Here is a 21,259-nt window from a genome sequence, read left to right as displayed (position 1 = left end):
ATTCTATCCAGAACAGTAGATTCTATTAGGAGTAATCAAAATTGCAATGGAGAAAACTAATTTTATCTTTTAGGGTGGCTTGAAGAGAAGAGTTCCCTTACTAATCAAGGACTGCTTTCTGTCAGTGCATATCACTGGGACAAAACAACAAATTCTCATTTCTCACCTGAAAAGAAGAGCCCATTCCCTCCATTACATTTGGGAGCTGCACCTCATGTCAACATATGTGATGCAAATACATCTGTTGAATGGCTAACAAGACAGGAAAATCAGCACAGTGAGACAGAAGGACCAATGCATTTCTTATATCAAGAAAAGAAAAGAAAAGATTTGTCTGACTCACTTAACTGTAAAGAAGGATCTTTTGAACCAAACAGCTCAACAAAAAGCCAGAAGACTCTACCATTCAAACAGTCTAGACAATGTGACGATGATTCTGACCTTCTGAACAGTTTTATCATGCTAAGATCTAAACACGTGTTCATCCAAAATGAGGAAAAAATTAATTTGGATAGGCAGAAAGAGGGTAGGTGAACCATTCTGTCCTGTAATTTTAGGTCTAATTCTGCTCTCTTACACTGCTGTAAATCAAGTATAACTCCATTCAAGTCAATAGAATTAATTACATGGGATGAAATCCTGGTCCCATTGACTTCAGTGGATCCAGTATTTCATCCATGGTACTTATTTTGTATTTTTCTTTTTAGTTGTTTTTTTAGACAGTGTGCATTAAAGTTTGGTTCCACTCTGAAAAGAAAATGGTATCCTCTTACTCAGACTGTCTGCTCCCCCTGACATGTTCTGAGTCAAGTCTGGTGATTTTTGTGACAAAAGTAAGTTTCTATTGCTTACTACTCTTGTTAGTCCTGCAGTTAAGAGGGAGCTATATTCTGTTTCTTCTTATCCCAGCAGAACTATTCCAATTAGTTACACCTGTGCAAACCCAGTGATGCAATGAGGCTGAACAGTTGTCTGTGAAGACAGAATATGGTTTGAAGATCTGTTATCACTGCTGATGATCTGCGAAAAGAAAACTTAGCTCATAGACTGAGTATGCAGGACTGGCACTTAGAAAAAACTTTTACTTATAAATTGACCACCTTTGCTACAGAAGTCATTGAGAGACAATGAAATGTTAGGTCAGTCGCTTTTCAGAGTAGAATCACACTAAAAAATAAAATACTGCAGGACCCAGACCCTGGTTAGCAGAGCTTCAACACAGATTATGCTTGAGTTATATATCCCTTGGAAAATAAGTTTGTAACATAAACACTGTTGCAGCACTAATTATAATAGCATGAAGTGGTGCTGTGTAACAGATTAATATGGATTTTAATTGTATCCTTACATAATTAAAAAAACAATATGCAAGACATTTTAATAAAATTTTAAAAATAAAACCATTTATTATTGTTTTATGTTGATACATATGCAGATCTTGAGAAATTGATAACCCCAGTTCTAAAAGTACAAACTCAGGACACATGAACTAAGGTCTTATGTTACCATCTAGTGAACTCTAACTAGAACTGCATCTCTGAGTAGTACTATGGATAGAGGCTTAGTTCAGTATAGTGTAAACAAGTAAATGTAGACAGTGATCCTCAAGTGTTGTATGTTAGTGATGATTGATAAATGTTTAGCCTATCCAAACATATGTAGATTTTATGTCAATTCCTTTGAAAGTATGGTTCCAATTTTAGCGGAAGGCCTACTGTCTCCCAATAAATTACAAGTGCTGTTGTGGGTTATTTTTATAGACACCAGTTATATGTACTATTTAACCCAATTAGTATTTAGGAGAGAACTAGTAGAAGTAATTGGTTAGCATAATTTTGAACCCTAATAAACTTTTCTCATTCAGTAGGCTCCTTGACAGTAGAATATGAACTTTGGCTTTTAACTTTGCGGGATGGAAAGTTTTTTACTTTTCCCTCTTTATTTTGCCCAAGTGTCTCATATTCACAGCTGCAGCCATATGAGATAGGGATCGATCCAGTTTGCCAAGAAGTGGGGGCTGCTAGCTCCAAATCTGCCACTTGCTTCCTCTTTTGCCAGGAAGAGGGGAACAGAGATATTGGGGGACCCTTAGGATAGCTTGTGACTTCTTATTTGTATTGGAGAAAGAGAAAAAAAAACACAGAAGGGATCGATGCTGAGGTGCAGCTACAAGTAAAGATGAAGGGAGTGAGAACGACCTCTTTTAAGTAAACTGTTTCCAGCCCTTCTCCTACTTACCCTATTTCCAGTGTTCCTGATCTTTCCTGTCCAGTTGAATTCCTGCTCTCAGATGCTCTTCCACTCGGCAGTTTCCCTGCCTTAGTGCTCCTGTAGGAATCTTCCTTTATACAAACAATAGGCTATAGAAGCAGCTTCGAGCAGTTTCTCAACTTTGCCAGGATATGGATAGGGTATGGATAGGGGAGGTGTCTGATTCCATTCAGACCTGAGAGCACCCACTTTTTGGCAAACATAATCTGACCAATGTATCATGTGGCTGCAGCGAGGAAGTGTGGGAACTTGGAGGAAATAAAGAAAATTATTTTCACTTTCTTTTTCCAAAGTAAAATATACAATTATTGGTCTGTGGCACAGGAGCCTCCTGAATTTGAAATGTTTAATTAGCAAGTGGAGGAATGTGTTAGAGAATTTACTTATTCTGTGGATTTGTTTTGTGATAATTTTACATAATCTACGTCCAATGTTTTAGCACTGGAAATTAAAGAATGTCCAGAAGTTCTTAAGCAAGACAGTTCTGCTGTTTGTAAGGCTACATTGACAGAGAAAACAGAACAGGAGAATCAAGGCAGCATCTCAGTCAAAATTCAAGCATCAGGTATAGAATTTTGTTTTGAATGGTCTGTTTATTTTTTTGTAATATTGCAATTTTACATTAAATAATATCCATATATACAAAACCAATATCCATTTTATTCACTGCTCTCTACGGCTCTTATCCTGCAAAAATTCAATATGGGAACCTTTATGCTCATGCAGACTGTTGTATAACAATTCCTATATTTCACGATGGTAGCATCATACGTGAAAGAATTAAAAGAGTTTCTCGGTCAGATATAAGCTATATCCAATATTGAGAACTTAAAGACAAACACAAACATTTTAACAACAATGAAATATTAACAATACATTATGATACCTTACTGGAAATATTAAGCCCTTTAAAAAGAAAATGATTCATGAATGAATGAATGAATGAAATTACACCAAGTAGCAAAAACAGTATAGCATCTGATCTATCCTGACAAAGCATGAAGAACTGGAGATGATGAGAATGAGCACTTACATAGTGGTCCACATCTTCAAAGTACTTTACAAATATTAACTAATTAGTTAATAATTATGAGGGCATAAATGACCAAATGTAGTGAGACCTGCAACTGAAATGCAGCCCAGCCTGGCAACCTTACCTGTCAGCTTGAGATATTTTAAAAATGAAATGATAAACCCTTGAACATGGGAGATAATAGAGTTTTAACCTTGATGATGCGATTAACTCAACTATAATGTTAAGCAGATAAAAGAAAAAATTGATACTCAAGAGATTTAGGTATCCCATTGAGAAACAGGTCGTGCCTTCCAGTTAATTCAATATCAGCAGTTTATTTGAGTTCTTCAGACTATTGTGTTGCTGTCACCTACTTGGATGTCATGAAAACTCAGTTATATCTGAAGGTACGTCTACGTTATGGAGATTGTGCTGGCACAGCTATGCCACCGCAGCCATGTAATGTAGATACAGCCTACACCAACAAAAGGGGCAAAGAGTCCTGTGGCACTAACTATAGACTAACAGACGTATTGGAGCATAAGCTTTTGTGGGTGAGTACCCAACAAAAGGGTTTTTTCTATTCAGATAGGAATACTGCCGCCCCCAGATGATGGTATCTACATTGACCGACGTATTCTTTCATCAATATAGCTGCATCTATCCTGGCAGTGGAGTTGATATAGCTACATTGGTCAAGGGGTGGATTTTTTACACTGACATAGCTATGTTGACTTAACTTTTACATGTAGAAAGAGCCTTCAGTCTGGTCTACTCCAGACTTAAATCAGTATAACTATAGGTTTCAGAGTAACAGCCGTGTTAGTCTGTATTCGCAAAAAGAAAAGGAGTACTTGTGGCACCTTAGAGACTAACCAATTTATTTGAGCATAAGCTTTCGTGAGCTACAGCTCACTTCACCGGATGCATACTGTGGAAACTGCAGAAGACATTATATACACAGAGACCATGAAGCAATACCTCCTCCCAGCCCACTCTCCTGCTGGTAATAGCTTATCTAAAGTGATCACTCTCCTTACAATGTGTATGATAATCAAGTTGGGCCATTTCCAGCACAAATCCAGGTTTTCTCACCCTCCGCCCCCCTACACACAAACTCACTCTCCTGCTGGTAATAGCCCATCCAAAGTGACCACTCTCTTTACAATGTGTATGATAATCAAGGTGGGCCATTTCCAGCACAAATCCAGGTTTTCTCACCCCCCCCCCACTTTTTTTTTTTTCTCAAAAAAACACACACACAAACTCACTCTCCTGCTGGTAATAGCTTATCCAAAGTGACCACTCTCCTTACAATGTGTATGAAAATCAAGGTGGGCCATTTCCAGCACTAATCCAGGTTTTCTCACCCCCCCCCCAAACACACACACACAAACTCACTCTCCTGCTGGTAATAGCTTATCCCACCTTGATTATCATACCCATTGTAAAGAGAGTGGTCACTTTCACAACAGTTATACCAACCTAACCCCCGGTGTAGACAGTGCTATGTCAGCGGGAGAGCTTCTCCCGTCAGACATCGCTACCGCCTCTCAGGGAGGTGGATTAATTGCACAGATGGGAGAGTGGTCTCCTGTCGGCTTAGAGCATCTTCATTTAAGTGCTATAGTGGCACAGATGCATCACTGGAGAGTTTTAAGTGTAGGCCTTCCCTTATAAGGGGTTACTAAACAGCCATCCAGAAGTCATTTAGAATTACTAATGTGAAGAGAATGAAGTTCATGTTGCAGATCTCTTGAAGAAAATAATGCTTTTTTGTTTTACAAGACACTTGAGTACTTTTATCCAACAGTGGCATATTTAACCAAATTGTGTTATCTTGTGTATGTTTGTTTGTATTAACCAGAAAGCCAGTGCCAGGCATACCATCTGTTAGAAGCAACAGCCACTCCTGTTCTAAAAGAGTTGATGCATCTTGGCATACTTGCCGCAGTGAATTGGAGGTTTGCCACAGTTAAATTTGATCACACTAGATTTTTCTTAAAACAGCAGGAGAAAGTGATCTGTGATATTTTTAAACAAGGTAAAATACATTGTATTTTTCATCTATAAAATTGATTTGATTTCATATGTAACGTGGTTCAATAAGTCTGGCAAATTATTCACAAACTTTCAAGCATTTCCCATCTGATGGTAACAGACCTGCTTTTTTGTTTCCAAAAGGTCTCCATTAATACAGTCCTAGTTAGGCATGTTATTTTTAATAACTTGAATATCAGAATACTAAACAGTATTCCAATCCAAATCTAAATTTCACATGCTTCAGAAATGTTGGTCATGATTAATCATACATTGTAGGCAATGTTTAAATGACATTCCCACATGTGTAATTTACAGAGAAAAACACTAGTATGTTTTTGTTGTCCTTTTCTTTGTGGTCAGTGGCTATTTTTGTCATATCCATGTCATGGAGTTCATGGTATACTCCAAGCCAGGAAGCGGTTATCAACTCTTAACCCAGTAACCCTGAGTGCCTGAGTGCCTCACAATACTTTGCTACAGTAGCTCCCAGTCTGGAACACTCACAGTCTGCAACAAACATGCAGGCACCCTATACAGCCAACCCTGGTTCAGAAACTGTGACCCCAGCAGTCTGTCTACAGCCTTACAGCCCCACTCTGGCTTCCACCAGCCTTGGTTACAACCAGCAAGGTGACCCCAACACACTTCCAGTCCCAAATTTTCCCAAGACCTTGTGTTCTGCAATGTCCAGCCCTCTCCTGGACATTTCAGAGAAATAACTAATTTAGTTGCATGTCTTAACACAACATAAGGAATTATGAATACTTGTTTGGGTCATAGACTGTACAGTATAATATTAATAAGTATTCATAATTCCTTATAAGGTGTTAATACATACAATTCACAATGATATTAATAAAAGATCTCATGCAATAGCCTGCTATAATACAGTAATATTGTATACAATCTGGTCTACATTACAGACCTATATTGATATAACTATTATCACTCAGGGGTGTGAAAAATCCACAACCCTGAACAACGTAGTTATACTAACCTAACCCGCTGTGTGCACAGCACTATGTCTGCGGGAGAGTTTCTCCCACCGACATAGCTACCACCCCTCGGGGAGGTGGATTAATTACGCCTACGCGACAGCTGTCTCCTGTCTGCTTAGAGCATCTTCATTAAAGCGCTACCTCAGCATAGCAGTATGGATGCAGTTGCACCCATGCAGCATTTTAAGTGTATACTTGCCCTCAGTTGATTCAATTGCTTATCACTTGAAGTTTAGCCCCCTCCCCTCATCTTGATAGACCAATAGGTCTACACTACACACTTACTTCGGTGGTGAAAAATCCACACCCCTGAGCGATATAGTTATACCAACCTTAACCCCCTGTGTAGACAGCGCTATGTCAGTGGGAGAGCTTCTCCCATCAAACATCGCTACCGCTTCTGGCAGAGGTAGTGGGAGAACTTTCTCCCATCAGCTTAAAGCATCTTCATCACAGGGCTGCAGCGGCCAGCTTCATCTGTAGGTTGTCGTGGTTTTGTCGTGTAGATTGTCCCTAAATCTTTGCAGTGTATTCTTTGAAAAGTAAAACCCAGACCCAAGCTTCTCTCTCCCGCTGGGTGTAGTCACCATACTGTCTCCTCCCCACTTGTTAGCTTTGTTTGCCTAATACATAAAAATGGATCGTCATTGTCTTTGCCAGATGACTGGGCTGGCCAGGGAAGCAAACACATTCATTTGTCTCAGGCAGACCTGTTTATCAGCACCGCCTGACATGCCTCATTTAAACGCACTTCAGCCATAATTTCAGCATAGATGCATAACTCTTAATACACACTGTGTACATACATGGCACAAAAATATTAATGAGCAGTGAGTTATTAGTTTTCAAATGATACCTCACAAAGCATATTCCGTACAAAGATTATTACAGTGTGAATACAGGGGTGCTTAGGGTCACAGTCCCTGTGGCCAAAGGGACCTAAATGACGAATGACTAAGCAATTTTTTCTAATTCTAATCTACTTATTCTCCTGTCTGGCATTTGTAAATGTACACATCACTGTAGCAGTAAAGAGATCCCTTAAATTTTCTTTTTTTTAAACTGGCAAAATAAGCTATGAACATTCACGTTACTAAAACTATGTAGGCTAAGGCAGGACCACATGGTTTGGCTGATCTGGGATTCGAAAAAATACCCACTGTGCTTCAATAAGGATTCTTAGGCTGTAAACTCTGGAGATTCATGTATAAATGAAATGACCCCCAGAAGAATACAAGCATCCTCTCAGGAAACCATAAACTGCTTTAGGGCTCTGTATTTTAGATGGATTTTCGAGGCTTAATCCACCGCGATTACGAATTAGCTCTGATGGATAACTACATATATCTTTAGTTTCTGTATTATCTCACAGTACAGTTTATGTGATAAACTTCAGTTTTCTAAAGTTTACTTCTTTTTGTGCTTAATATGTTTTTCTAAATTTAAAACCAAAATATAGTGACAAAATGTTAGTAAGGAACATTTATGGGGAGGCCGCAGACTGGTACAAGAAAAGCAAGCTATAATACTAATCTCTCAGTTTGTGGGATGCAGAAAGCTCAGGGAGAACCCAAGGATAATATATTGCCATCAAGGGAATCACAAAGAGGACAACAATCTCAAGATGAGTAGGTATAGCATTACAGGATCATCCTAACAGAAGGAGTGAGGGATCCTTAAGAGTCTTCAATTTAATTCAAGATTAATTCAAAAGTGTTTATATATTATGAAAGACAGATGATTTCAGAAATTTAACAGGTCCCAGGAAATCAGATACTATGGTCCAGCCTAGCCATGGTGCTCCCACTTATGGTCTTTGCTCTCTCACTGGTCTGCAATGATATGCTACAATCCACATGACAGCTAGAAACATGGCCTTATCTGTGTCAGTAAAGAGTTTCCTGTGGCTAAAATAGTGGGCAGTGGAACAATCCTTCAGGGCCAGGCTGCCGGTCCTTCCCTTTAAAGACAGGCTATTCTTGCGGGAAGAGTTGGAGAAGATTCAGCAGTCCCTGTCTGCTCCAAAGAACTAGAGTCTGCCCCAAGACTGGCCCCTGAAATAGCTCGTCTTGCCCACACTGAAGAGGCAACAAGTGGTAGAGTGCCCTTTCAAGTTTTAAGAAGGGAGCCTGATGCTGTGAGAGCCCAGGCCCAGAACCTGTCATGAGGGGAAGGCTGAGAAATAACAGTCGTGACTGGGGCCAGACAGGGCCCAAGGAATGGGCACTTACAAAAGTATGTTTGGCTAGAATGGTGGGAAAGCTGCACGTGCTTTCTTGAAAAGAGCTGTATTTGATTTTTCACAAGAGCTCTGTCTAAATTCAAGCCTAAGATTCCTCAGGCATTTTTTCTGCATAGCAGATTCTACCTTATTCACAATCTTCCCCAATCCAAAGTACCTGAATGAAGGAAGACTTCATTACCAGGACATTCAAAGGTCTCTGCAAATTTACATAGAGCGGCTCGCAGAGGTCAATGGATCACAGAGACTATTTATTTTGAACCAAGGGCCAAATTAGAAAACAACCAGACTCCAAATCTACTGCCTGAAAGTGGACTAAGGTACTGAGCAGGAAAACTTACTTTATTATAGGGAAGATGCTATCAGAAATATTTAAGGCATACTTAGTACGATTGTTATGGACAGAAAGTGAGGAATCTGTTTTTAATAGAGATTTGTAAGGCACACAGACACCTGGGCACCAGCTTACACCTTTGCCAAGCATTATAGGATAGATGTACAGGCTTCCATAGAGGCAGTCTTTGACAGGAGAGTGTGGTAAGTGACTGTCAAATCCTCATCCCTCCTGTAGCTTTATGTGAGCTGCTTGGGGAGGTTTCAAGTATCCGGCATAGTACAGAAGACTAAAGAGGACATTTTTCCTCTCTGTTAATTTTCTTCCTTTAAAGTATTATATACTAGCCCAGATAATCTCCAGTGAAAAACAATGTCTTTTTATGGTTCAAGGCAAGGGTAGTCAATAGGTGGACCGCAGGCCAAATCCAGACCACCAGATGCTTTTGAACAAACCCTGAAATCTTTTTGTTTATTTATTATCTTTTTTTTTTTTCTGGAGTCTGGAGCTTGACTATACCTTGACCAAGAAATTTGGACCTTGACAAAAAAATAATTGAGTACCCCTGGTTCAAAGTTTAATGCAAAGTTTCTTTGGAAAATTCAAGTTCATGTTATCACTGTATTAAAGTTATTTACTGATTATCAGAGGATGGAGTCAATTTGATTTCTTGGGAACTGCTCTGAAATAGTCAGTTGCAGAAAGATTGTTAGACCTTTCTATATAGAAGCAAGATGTCATCAAAAGATTTAGTAATCTGTCTCCATCTGCTGTATGAGAGGATACATAACCCAAGTAACTTAGACTAGTATAGAAGAGCTCAAAGAAAGAAAAGGTAGGCAAAATTTCTGCTTTCCTTCATGTACAGTCAGTGTTTGCCTTGCTGAGATCCACAGCAATGACATGTTTATATTTATATATATATTTCATTGTGGGAGACTAATGTTCTGAGATGCCAGGACCCTTTATATGAATTAATGTATCCAGTATAGCTTCTGATGTTTCTATGCAAACCATATATACATATTTCAGAGTAACAGCCGTGTTAGTCTGTATTCGCAAAAAGAAAAGGAGGACTTGTGGCACCTTAGAGACTAACCAATTTATTAGAGCATAAGCTTTCGTGAGCTACAGCTCACTTCTTCAGATGCATATCGTGGAAACTGCAGCAGGCTTTATATATATACATATATAAAACTTTTTTTCCTTTGTATAGGTAAAAATAGTGAGAAAGAGATAATGTTGTTCAAACATGCTGCTCTGGTGCATCTGTTGGTAACAGTTCGAGACCTCCTATTAATGTGTAGCTTGGACACAGCATTAGGTTAGTTTTAACAATAAAAATGTTTTCTCTCTTTATTGTCATTGCAACATGGAATGCAATATCCAAAAGGCCACTGAATGACAATTAATATACCATGAAATTCTACAATCCCTCTCTCATATTTTGTCATTTTTGATTGTGTGGTGTAACTAAACACTTATCACGCCTTAACTTACAGCTTCTTGAGAGTTGCTCCCTGTCTGCCTGCCTATTTCTACATACTCATTTAGGGTTGCCAACCCTCCTGGATTGGACGGGAGTCTACCGAAATCGGCCTCAATCTCCTGGTGACTATTAAAAGCAATCGGGGAGATTTTAATAGGTCAAAAGTCCAGTCGGCGATGCAGCAGGGCTAGGGCAGGCTCCCTACTTCCCTGGCTCTGCGTGGCTTCTGGAAGCGGCTGGCATGTCCGGCTCCTAGGCACAGGGGCGGCCAGGGGTTTCCGCGCACTGCCTCTGTGCCCAGCTCCGAGCGCCAACTCCACAGCACCCATTGGCTGGGTACCGCAGCCAATGGGAGCTGCAGGGGCAGTGCCTGCAGGCAGGGGCAGCACGCAGAGCCACGTAGCTGCCCCTGAGCCTAGGAGCCAGACATGCCAGCCACTTCCAGGAGCTTCCCGAGGTAAGTGCCACCTGGCCGGAGCCAGCACCCCTCACTGCCTCCCACACCCCAGCCCTGAGCCCCCTCCTGCACCCAAATTCTCTCCCTGAGCTCGCACCCCTCACCCCCTCCCACACTGCAACCCCCTGTCCCAGCCTGGTGAAAGTGAGTGAGGGTGGGGGAGAGCGAGCAACAGAGGGAGGGGGCATGGAGTAAGTGGGGGCGGGGCCTCGGACAAGGGTGTTCAGGTTTGTGCAATTGGAAAGTTTGGCCAATAATCTTTCATGGGAGTTGCACCCACTTACATCATGTCTGGATTTTGCTCAGTCTCCCTGAACACTGAATTTTGCATGTGAATCTTCAAGTTAGCTGGCAAACATATAAAAAGGATATATAGGCAGACAACTCCCTGCTGACATTCTGAGACTTTGTGCATTGTTTATTATGCTGTGCATTTGTAATAATTTATACCTAAGAAATTAGTTTCCCATCGACTCCTTTGAGTCTAAGATACGAAGAGTGGGGCAGGTCCAAGCACAAATGTGGAATATTATTTAACACATTTGGACCTGTGTAAAGCTATACCAAAGACTAAAGGCCGAACTATAGCCCTTAACCTCAGAGATTATTCCATTTTTTAGTAATATGCAGATAAGGATCAGGACATAACAGTTCATCTGCTCCTAATTTCACCCCTGAAGTCATAATCCCATTTGTCACACATTCATTTCCACATCTACCTATTGTAATTTCACACACAGGTTTATCAGAATTTAGAGCATCTATGATCTCTATTATGAAAAATTTACACTCTACAAAGTTATGACTTCATGTAGAGCTTAACAACAGGATCAGATTAACTCTTAAAAAAGCGATTATGTCTTCAATGAAATGCCTCTAGTAATAAATGATGGGGAAGAGGAATGCAGAAAATAGAATATGTAAACAGAACTATCTCTACCCATAATGTTTTTCTAAGAGTTCTCTGAGGCGTCAGCATGTTTGAAGGTGAACTGCAAAAGAAATTTGAAAATCGAGCCAAGCACGGAAATACTATATGTCCCCACCAGTCAGGCTGTGGTAGCATTCAGCACATAAATAAGTGGAAACTAGTCATATATACATACATATTTTATTTATAACTCTCCATTTCTTGGCCTGCTTTAGGTTCACTGTTGATCCACAGTATGCATCACACAGGGATGTTACAGATAGCAGAAATATTTGAAATAATATGTGCCAACTAGTAGGGACTCAGATATGTCACATTTATCTTGTAAGTGCACTTTTAAAAAAATAATTAAAAGATTAAACTTTGGAAAATGTGTCATATAAGAAAAAGCCTGATTTAGCTGGTAGCTTCTCGGCTGGTTGAGTGTAACAGCTCAATTTTCTGGTATCTCAGGTTCCAGTATGCTACTTACGATTTTAGATTTATTTACATGACAACTGGTTCCAAAGTCTGGTTAGTGGGGGCATTCTGCACATATTTCTGTCTTTGGCTAAATTTTCAGCTTTCCTTTGTGAGTTGCCTTCACATGTAGCTAAAATGTGTGTGCAGATCAAATAGAAATCTTTACCATTTTCTTTCTCTTTTTGCCAGTGCAGTTTTTGGAATGTCAAATTTAAGTAATTGTTCCTTGCTTTGGTTTTTAAACAGGGTATTTGTCCAAGGCAAAGGATATCTATACAAGCGTCTTAGGTTCCTGTTTGGATAATATTTGGAGGCAGCTGGAGATTGTACAGTATAGCAGGCAGAAAAAGAATGAAATCAGTCCCAAAATAACAGAGCTTCAGTATCAGATGTTAAAGTGGGTGCAGAGTAATACAGATGAACAGAATCATAAGGTTAACAATTTAAGCAAGTTCTTTAAACAATCAAAACTACTTTAGAGCAATAATTATAAAACTACCTTACTTAAACAAGAGTTGGCTTATGACAGGAAATTTTGTATTTGACTCTCCATTTGAGAACACTTATGAGTAAAGGATGGTGTGAAGCTGCACCATCTCAGGAATAGCCCTGGGATTCTCTGCTGGCTCCCCACTTGCTCCAAGGGTGAAGTAATCTACGCAAGCTTGTTACTAGGCACAGATTTCTCCTATGTCAACCCAGCTGGGCTGGCAGGTACCTTTGAGGTGTGGGGGGCAGAGCCAAGGTGCTACTCACTCTGCACATCTACCTGTGTACAGATACATCAATTAAATATGGACATACAGTTGTATTGAAACAGCAGTCATCCAATTGTATTGAAACAGCAGTTGCACAAATAGGAAACAAGGACCCCATATGAACCCAAATGGTTTTGCTCTTGAATTAAGCACACATTGTTCCTTTGCTATGTTGCATCATTTTTGAAAATTACAATATGACTTTATTTCAGAGTAGCAGCTGTGTTAGTCTGTATCCACAAAAAGAAAAGGCATACTTGTGGCACCTCAGAGACTAACAAATTTATTTGAGCATAAGCTTTCATGAGCTACAGCTCACTTCATCGGCTGCTGAGCTGTAGCTCACGAAAGCTTATCCACAAATAAATTTGTTAGTCTCTAAGGTGCCACAAGTACGCCTTTTCTTTTTAATATGACTTTAGCCACTAAAGTCCCAATCCCAATCTCTGGCTAAAGAACACACAAGGGTGTGGGTTGAAGTACAACTTTGGTTTTAATCCGCCATTGCATTTCTCTGCTCCTTGGTCACCTGTGCAGAAGTTCAATTACCCGACATAAGTGAGAACATCCTTCAGGCTACTCTAATTTATACCAGTTACAAATGGCCATAAAACAGCTGGGGATCACTGTGGGATAGGTTTGTGGGGAGTAAACAGAGGAATTGGACATAAATATCCAAAATGTATTCTTCCTGGCAGTATGGATATTTTTGGTGATATCATTCCTGTATTTAAATCCCCCACAAAAAACAGAAGCAAAAATCAGGTTTATCACCCGATCATTTTATTTACATAATGCATAAGCAGCATAATACATAATAAAAGTAGGAAGGCAAAAAAGATAGTGAAAAAATATTTTAGAATATTTTGAGTGGAATTTAAACTTGTAAAGACTCTAGTTCACTTACATTCAGAGGCAGTTTTTAGAGTGACCCAGAACAGACAGAAGAAGTATTCCTGAATTAATAAGATGTATAAGTTCTATTGCATAAGCCATTTGCTGTTGTATCATATTAGCAGTCACTAATATGATGTGAAGTATGATAATCTGGTTATACTTTTATATCATATTAGTGAATTGCTATTGATGCAAGATATAATGGAAAATTTCCTTTATAAGCAAAAAGTTACAAATAGAATATGATGGACCTCATAGAAAAAAACCTTATGAACTCTACCATTCTTATTCCATCATCATTTGCATCCATGATTACACAGGAACAGCAGTATATTAGTACAACATGTAGGTCAGCAATTGATGTAGTAATGAGTGAGACAACATTGGAAAACTAGGAAGAAAACAGATGAAAATTTTTAAAAATGTGTGCCCAGAGTTAGGCCCCTTGACTTTAATTGGAACTATTGGGTGCTCAGCTTTTCAGAATTAGGCCATTTATTTAGTCCTCTAAATACAAATTTAAGTAACCTGCAACAACAGTATTGAACATCTAGATGCTCCCATTACAGTCAGTGGAAGATGTGCGGGGTTTGGAAACCAGGCCACTATTTTAAGCACCTGACTTTAAACATCCATTTTTAAAAATTTTATCCAAAGGGACAAATATTCAGAAACTATTTCTGCTATGACAGCATTTAGCACAATGATAACATTTACACATGCAACTACCTCATTGGACCCATAAATCATGAAGTTGGACTTGTAAATATTACCACTTGCTCCCACATTTAATTTTGGTTGCAGAATTGGGCCCACAAAAATGGAGGCAGTTGACGACCTCTTAAACATCAGGTCCATAAAGTGTACCCAGACAGTGCCGGTAAAATGGCATTAATCTACTAGGATAATCCTGTGTAGAGCTGACTGTATAGTGTTTCCACTGGTTGTGTACTTGTCAAGTTTTTTTAGCTTATTCCTGAAAATTATACTGAGCATATTGATCGTATAGCACATGGTTCACTTTGTTTCATTTGGGTTGGGAGACAAGGTTGAATATCTCCTCCCATGGGAGAATCTTTTAAAAATACCTGCCCTTTGCTGCAATCTGATCCATTTGAAAGTAAAAGACTTTGGTCATCAACAGTGTTTAATGAGCCTCACACATAAGTTATTTAGTGAGCTCCGTTATGGAAATCTTTCCAAACAGCTCTTCAGTTTGGAGGTGCCATAATTTTAACAAGGAGCTCTCAGGAGTCCCTAAAAGCCCATTCAGCACATTGTTGTAGCACAAGCAAAACTCCAAATACCTTCAGTGTGAGTTTTACCTGTGAATGGAGTATGGGATTGGCTTGAAAAATCTCCTCCCCATGATGGTCTATCTGGTGCTGCAGTAGGAATTCAGTTCCATGACAGCAATTTAAATACTGCCTTTAAATAGTTTATTTTCTTTTTGTGTGTTAATACTCAGGTGTGAGATTTTTTATCTAGAATATCTTTATTCCTGACACTGCATCTCCTTTCATAGTAATACTCTTCTAATATCTTTCAGTAGTAAGCACACAATTATCCTTTAGGAAACAGATTCAGCAGACAGCAAAAAATTAATACTATCTTTCATGTATTGTTCCAGGAAAAGTTGTGTAGACAGAAAAAAATTAAAATGTTAATTTCTTTTACTTGTCTTACATCAGGTACTAATCATAACAAGAATGGACTCTGATCATGAAAAAGCTGCCATCACTAAAACCCTTAGTACAGTAGAAGGTAAATGCTGCTCTTTTGTGCAAATCTTTAGAAGATGAGAAAGGTAACATCAAGGCTGTGCTCCACTCCGCTTGCTTATATCTTTGTGTGTATCTGTCACAGATCCCACTCAAGTTCTCCCTCATGGTCACTGACTAGATTGCTTGAAAGGACCTAGCTGTTAGGTCCCTGGATCTTTTAAGCCTCCCAGAGCCTGAATGGAGTCCAGCCACTACCCCAATCTTTGAGGTCCCTAGGCTTATTTCAGAGCACAGACCCTTTATCTACCATCTTCTCCTGAGACGTGGAACCCAGCTGCCTAATCCCCAAGCTCACTGCTGAGTTCAGCTGAAACGCACCCTCTTCCAGAATCCCACCCGAAGGTGTAGCCTTCTGGTTTACCTTTGAACTCTCTCAGGAGGCCTGGGGTAAGTATGAAGCATATTACACACAGAGACACTTTGCCCAGAGTCTCACATAATATTGTTTACTAGCTCACCCATCCCTTGGGCAACCAGGTGGGCTCAGAAATCAGACGCTCCTGCCTCATGCAGGCCCTTACATGTTGGGCTGCTTCTCCTCTTGAGCTGGAAAATAATGGCTAAAAACCCAGACAGCTCAGTATCTCCCTTTTTACAACTTTTAGCCCCTTTACCAGGTGACCTCTACCTTGCCAACTTCAACAGGTGATCACAAACTTGTTCCAGGTAAATGCATTGCTCAGGGAACCTCTCCCCTGCTAAACCAGTTCACCTGGTTGGAAGCCAATCTCTTAGAGCTATTCCATTTTGATGATATTCCTATTCCATGTAACATCAATTCTCCTTTGCTAATCTTTTGCCCCCAACCTTAGAATTTCAGCCCAACATGGAAGCAAACAGACAATGGAGAAAGCAAAAGGCTGCATCTTCAAACTGGAGTTTGCCACTTGGTAAAGATACCTACAGAAATGCAGTTTTCATAGTAACACTTCATACCATCAGCCAGAATTCCTAAGTTTGTACACACAGATTCCCAAATTATCACAGCATCTCATCTTATACTGCCACTTTTTCTGCACTTCTGTATAAAGTCCCCTTTTTGCTCCCATTGTCTCCTGCCATTCCTGTCTCCAGGCTTTCATTCCTGATACTTTTTATGATCGGAACAGCCTATCAAGCACACCCCTCTCTTCCTTCAAATCCCTCCTTAAATCCCTGATTTTCACTCGGTTGATTGCCTCACCAACAACATATCTGTGCCACCTTGTGTTGAATTATTCTTTTGTGTTTTGTATTAAGATTAGATTCCTTACTCTTTAGAACCAGGGACCCTGTGTCTAAAGTGTTTTATAAATGATGGGTGTATTTGCAACACTATAAATAATGAAAATAAACATTTGCTCTTTTATATCTATTTATTAAATGGCTTAGAAACATAGATCAATCTGATTGTCTCATCGACCTTCTGAGGACATTTATATTATACAAAATACATATTGTTCTTCATCCTCTGCAACCTGTTAGCTACATCTCTTTCTGACATATTTTCTGTCATATATAAAATTTTAAAATGCCAGGGAAAAAAAACCCACCGTTTTCCCATTTTAAGTTAATTAGAAACATTATTTAGCTAAGCAACATGACTGCTTTTGACTTATCAACAGGAGTCCAGAATTTACCCCATCCTGGGCCTAAATATACAAGGCTTTCAGTATGGGCAGGGTCACAACTTGTCTTCCTAGTTAAACGCGAGATTATTGATGACTACCTCAGGTACAGCACTGTCATTGAGGCTGCACCCCTGAGGTTATAATTTCCTGATTCAGCCCATGTTTGCTGTTTATCACTATATGTCAATTTACACCTGCAGAAGATCTGGTCCAGTCTCTTTAATTGATGTTTAATTCTTTTTAAACAGGTTTAAAAGCCATGGTTTTGAATCCTGAGAAAAGGGGAGTTTTGTTAGAGCACAATGTTGTAAGCAGGTGAGTATAATTCATAATTTTTGTGGCCCAAATCTTACAATCCTTAATCAAAATTAACTTCAGAGAAACTCCTGTTAATTTCAAAGTGAGTTTTGCCGAAGGCTTGGGTAAGTATTTCATGATTTGGGCCTATGTGTTTCATTCTGTAAGGTGATGAACATTCTGGCCCAATCCAAATCAGCAGTTAAGTATAGTAGTTAAATAGTAACTTTAAGTATGAGTAGTCCTACTGAAATCACTGATGTGAAGAATCCCCAGGGAAAAAAAGAGATATAGATGGGCACTGTAATAAAACTGATGATGCAACATGAAAAGCTAATTTACAAGACCCTCTACCCCTTTCCAGTTGAGGTTGTAGAAACTCTCCTAACTTGTTAGCTCATGCCTGAAATGAAAGGTGATAGCAGATAATATGAAGACCTAATGCAGATAACTGGAGTTAGTGAAGTATTTAATAAAAATAATTAAAATTTTCTAATACAGAAAGGATAAACTCAGTTTTTAAATTATCCTTTAAACAACTGACACTGTCTATTCAAGTTTACACATTTACGAGTTTTTATTTTGTACTGGGAGTAATCAGGCTGAAAGATAATTTTCTGGATATTTCTCTTTCAGTCTGAGCAGATGTTCCTGTGTTATTGTACATAATCAGCACATTGGAGCTGACTTTCCTTGGACACTTTTCTCATTAGTGGTGGAGTATGATTATACAGAGAACTCCTGCTGGAATGAGCTGTGCAAAAATTTGAATATTACTTACGTAACTTTTAAAACCACTCTTCCAGAAACACTTGTAGTGGGTAAGTAAATGCCTCCTAGAATTCAAATGAAAGGTTGGTCTTGCACCTGAAAAAGGGATTTGTATTCTCTAAAATGTTTACAAGTATGTGCCCGTAAAAGAGAGAGAGAATAATAATAATGGCTAAAGCTAAGCATATTGAGCTAGATCGTCTCTTGAATTATGTACATAACAGGAGTAAGGTGGGAAGAAGTTTTGGATTTGAGCCCAATCCTGGCAAAGATAAGGAGTGAAACGCATTGAGCTCCTGAGAGAACCTCTTTGAATATCTGGTAGTTCAGCGTTGATAGAGGCTGTATCCAGTGTTCTTCATGCAGTGGGAGCCTTGCTTCAATTCTGGGGGAATACAAGACAAAACTAGGAAGGGCCTTCTAGAATCTGAAACTATTCGCACAAGAAGAAAATTAAAAAGAAATATTTTAATGAAGATATATATAGTCTACATTTTCAAAAAGATATGTCCATTTGAATACCTAAAACTATCATCTCTTATATTCCCTGTTTTGTGAAGCTGTTACATTATTTATCTTTAAATCTGAAAATGTTTCAGGTGAAAATTTTGGCTGCTTCCTTCTGGAGTTGCAAATTCCGTATGTGTTTCTGACATCTGAAGGACTTCTTAACGCACCAGAAATCCTTCAGCTTCTAGAATCCAAGTAAGTGAAATTGACCTGATTACTGATGCATCCATCTGTCAATTTAATTAGGGGCCTCATTTGCTATGGGACAATGTGGGCAGTTGCCCTTCCACCAGACTGGTGTTTGCCTCCTGATTTTTCATAGGTCTATATGCTCCCCTTTGGCCCTCCCCACTGACTTTTCAGGGTATAATATAATCACATATAATGTTCTATATGCTGACACAACTTTTCTTCCCCTAGAATTTTTCTGAAATGAGGCCCCTGAATTTAATCAATTCTATTTATTTTAGGTATTTCCAATGCACTTATCATCTCATTGATTGATGAGGCTATCTCTCCACTGAGCAATTACAGTGTTAGCATTATAGTGAAGACGACAAGACAAATTTGACAATCACATTCATGGCTCATTGAAGTCAGTGGTGTTACATGGGTATGAATCAGAGCAGAATGTGGCCTACTGATATTGATATAAGAGATGTTAATAGTGAAATAGCACTTTTATTCCAAATTCTTACTTCAGTCCCACAAAGTTCTCCGAAAATCACCTCTGAGCTGAAATATGTTATGCTTGGGTGCTGCCTAGGACTAATTTTTTTTTAAAGTTTTCATAAAAGTATTTTGCTTGTCTTTTTTTGTTGTTGTTGTTGTTAATTACCAGGACTACCCTAAATATTAGAAGACAAAAATGTTCCATTTTTCTGATGCTACCAATTTTTCTAATGCTATTTTAAAAGTTAGCAAAGTCAAAAACTGTTTTGGATGTTCAAACTTTGTATTCTCGCCCTGTGGCATGCAAAGAGTTTAGTCTCCTGAGGACTGTTATAATTTGGTCTAATTCTGGTTGTTGTCTTGGTGGGTGATTAGTGGAGGGTTGTTTAGTGGCCTGTGATATACAGGAGGTCAGACTGTATCATCTGGTGGTCCCTTCTACTTTAAATTAAAAAAAGAACTAGATAAATTCATGGAGGATTGGTCCATCAGTTGCTGTTAGCCAGGATGAGCAGGGATGGCGTTCCTAGCCTCTGTTTGCCAGAAGCTGGAAATGAGCGACAGGGAATGGATCACTTGATGATTACCTGCTCTGTTCATTCCCACTGGGGCACCTGGCATTGGCCACTGTCAGAAGACAGGATACTGGGCTAGATGGACCTTTGGTCTGACCTAGTATAGCCATTCTTATGTTCCTAAACTCTGTGACTCAACTTGGTATTTACATAATCTTGAATGAGTACTAGCACCTTCAATTTCTTTAAATACCTTTATAACAATAACAAAATTCTGAAGGTTTGAAAATAGTGCACTGCACAGGTGTGTTGTTATTTTCCTTAACAGAAACAGTATCCATTTTAAAAAGAAAAGGAGTACTTGTGGCACCTTAGAGACTAACAAATTTATTAGAGCATAAGCTGTCGGAGATACACTGCATGCATCCAATGAAGTGAGCTGTAGCTCACGAAAGCTTATGCTCTAATAAATTTGTTAAGTCTCTAAGGTGCCACAAGTACTCCTTTTCTTTTTGTGGATACAGACTAACACGGCTGTTACTCTGAAACCTGTCAGTATCCATTTTCTTTTCCCCAACAATCTAAAAGTTCACAGAGTAAACAGCACTTTTAATTATGGAAAAAAATTGTGAAGTGTGTTTCTGTGAAGTGTTTAATTACAATTTGCCCTTTTAAGCCTAGTGCTAGTGGTGGCATCTTGCTGAAAAGCATTGCCAGGTTTGATACTAACTGTGAGGCACAATGAAGAAGAATGACAAAACAGTTTCTAGCTTGTTCTTAATAACAATGTAACAGTCCAAAACCAACATTTTTAATTTCAGTATTTAAAAATTTAATAATTTACTTAATGAGTTCTTCTTAGCACTGAGCTCTGCCCACCCATCTCCAGGATCCCAACAGACTGACTGTGGGCAGAGTAGCCAGAGACCCAGTCAGTGCTTTTTACCTAAATTTTCCTGGAATTGGGGAACCATTGAATGGATCAGCAAAGAATTCTGGTTTCAGAGTAACAGCCGTGTTAGTCTGTATTCGCAAAAAGAAAAGGAGTACTTGTGGAACCTTAGAGACTAACCAATTTGTTTGAGCATAAGCTTTCGTGAGCTACAGCTCACTTCATCAGATGCATACTGTGGAAAGTGTAGAAGATCTTTTATACACACAAAGCATGAAAAAATACCTCCCCCCACCCCACTCTCCTGCTGG

The 21,259-nt window shown here is 39.1% G+C and overlaps 1 protein-coding gene across 1 annotated transcript in view; it reads left to right on the top strand.

Annotated features, from left to right (window-relative positions):
• The window catches only part of SHOC1 (shortage in chiasmata 1), a 114,940-nt gene that overhangs the window by 56,163 nt on the left and 37,518 nt on the right, over positions 1-21,259 (top strand). Inside the window, exons 12-20 of the mRNA XM_073346129.2 lie at positions 74-526; positions 2,711-2,836; positions 5,154-5,330; positions 10,120-10,227; positions 12,489-12,676; positions 15,589-15,661; positions 17,540-17,606; positions 18,225-18,409; positions 18,920-19,064. Coding sequence (XP_073202230.2) covers positions 74-526; positions 2,711-2,836; positions 5,154-5,330; positions 10,120-10,227; positions 12,489-12,676; positions 15,589-15,661; positions 17,540-17,606; positions 18,225-18,409; positions 18,920-19,064 — 1,522 coding nt within the window. The remainder of the gene's footprint in view (positions 1-73; positions 527-2,710; positions 2,837-5,153; positions 5,331-10,119; positions 10,228-12,488; positions 12,677-15,588; positions 15,662-17,539; positions 17,607-18,224; positions 18,410-18,919; positions 19,065-21,259) is intronic.

Source organism: Lepidochelys kempii, chromosome 5, assembly GCF_965140285.1.
Source record: "Lepidochelys kempii isolate rLepKem1 chromosome 5, rLepKem1.hap1, whole genome shotgun sequence".
NCBI lineage: Eukaryota > Metazoa > Chordata > Testudines > Cheloniidae > Lepidochelys > Lepidochelys kempii.
This window is presented reverse-complemented; position numbering and strand designations above follow the sequence as displayed.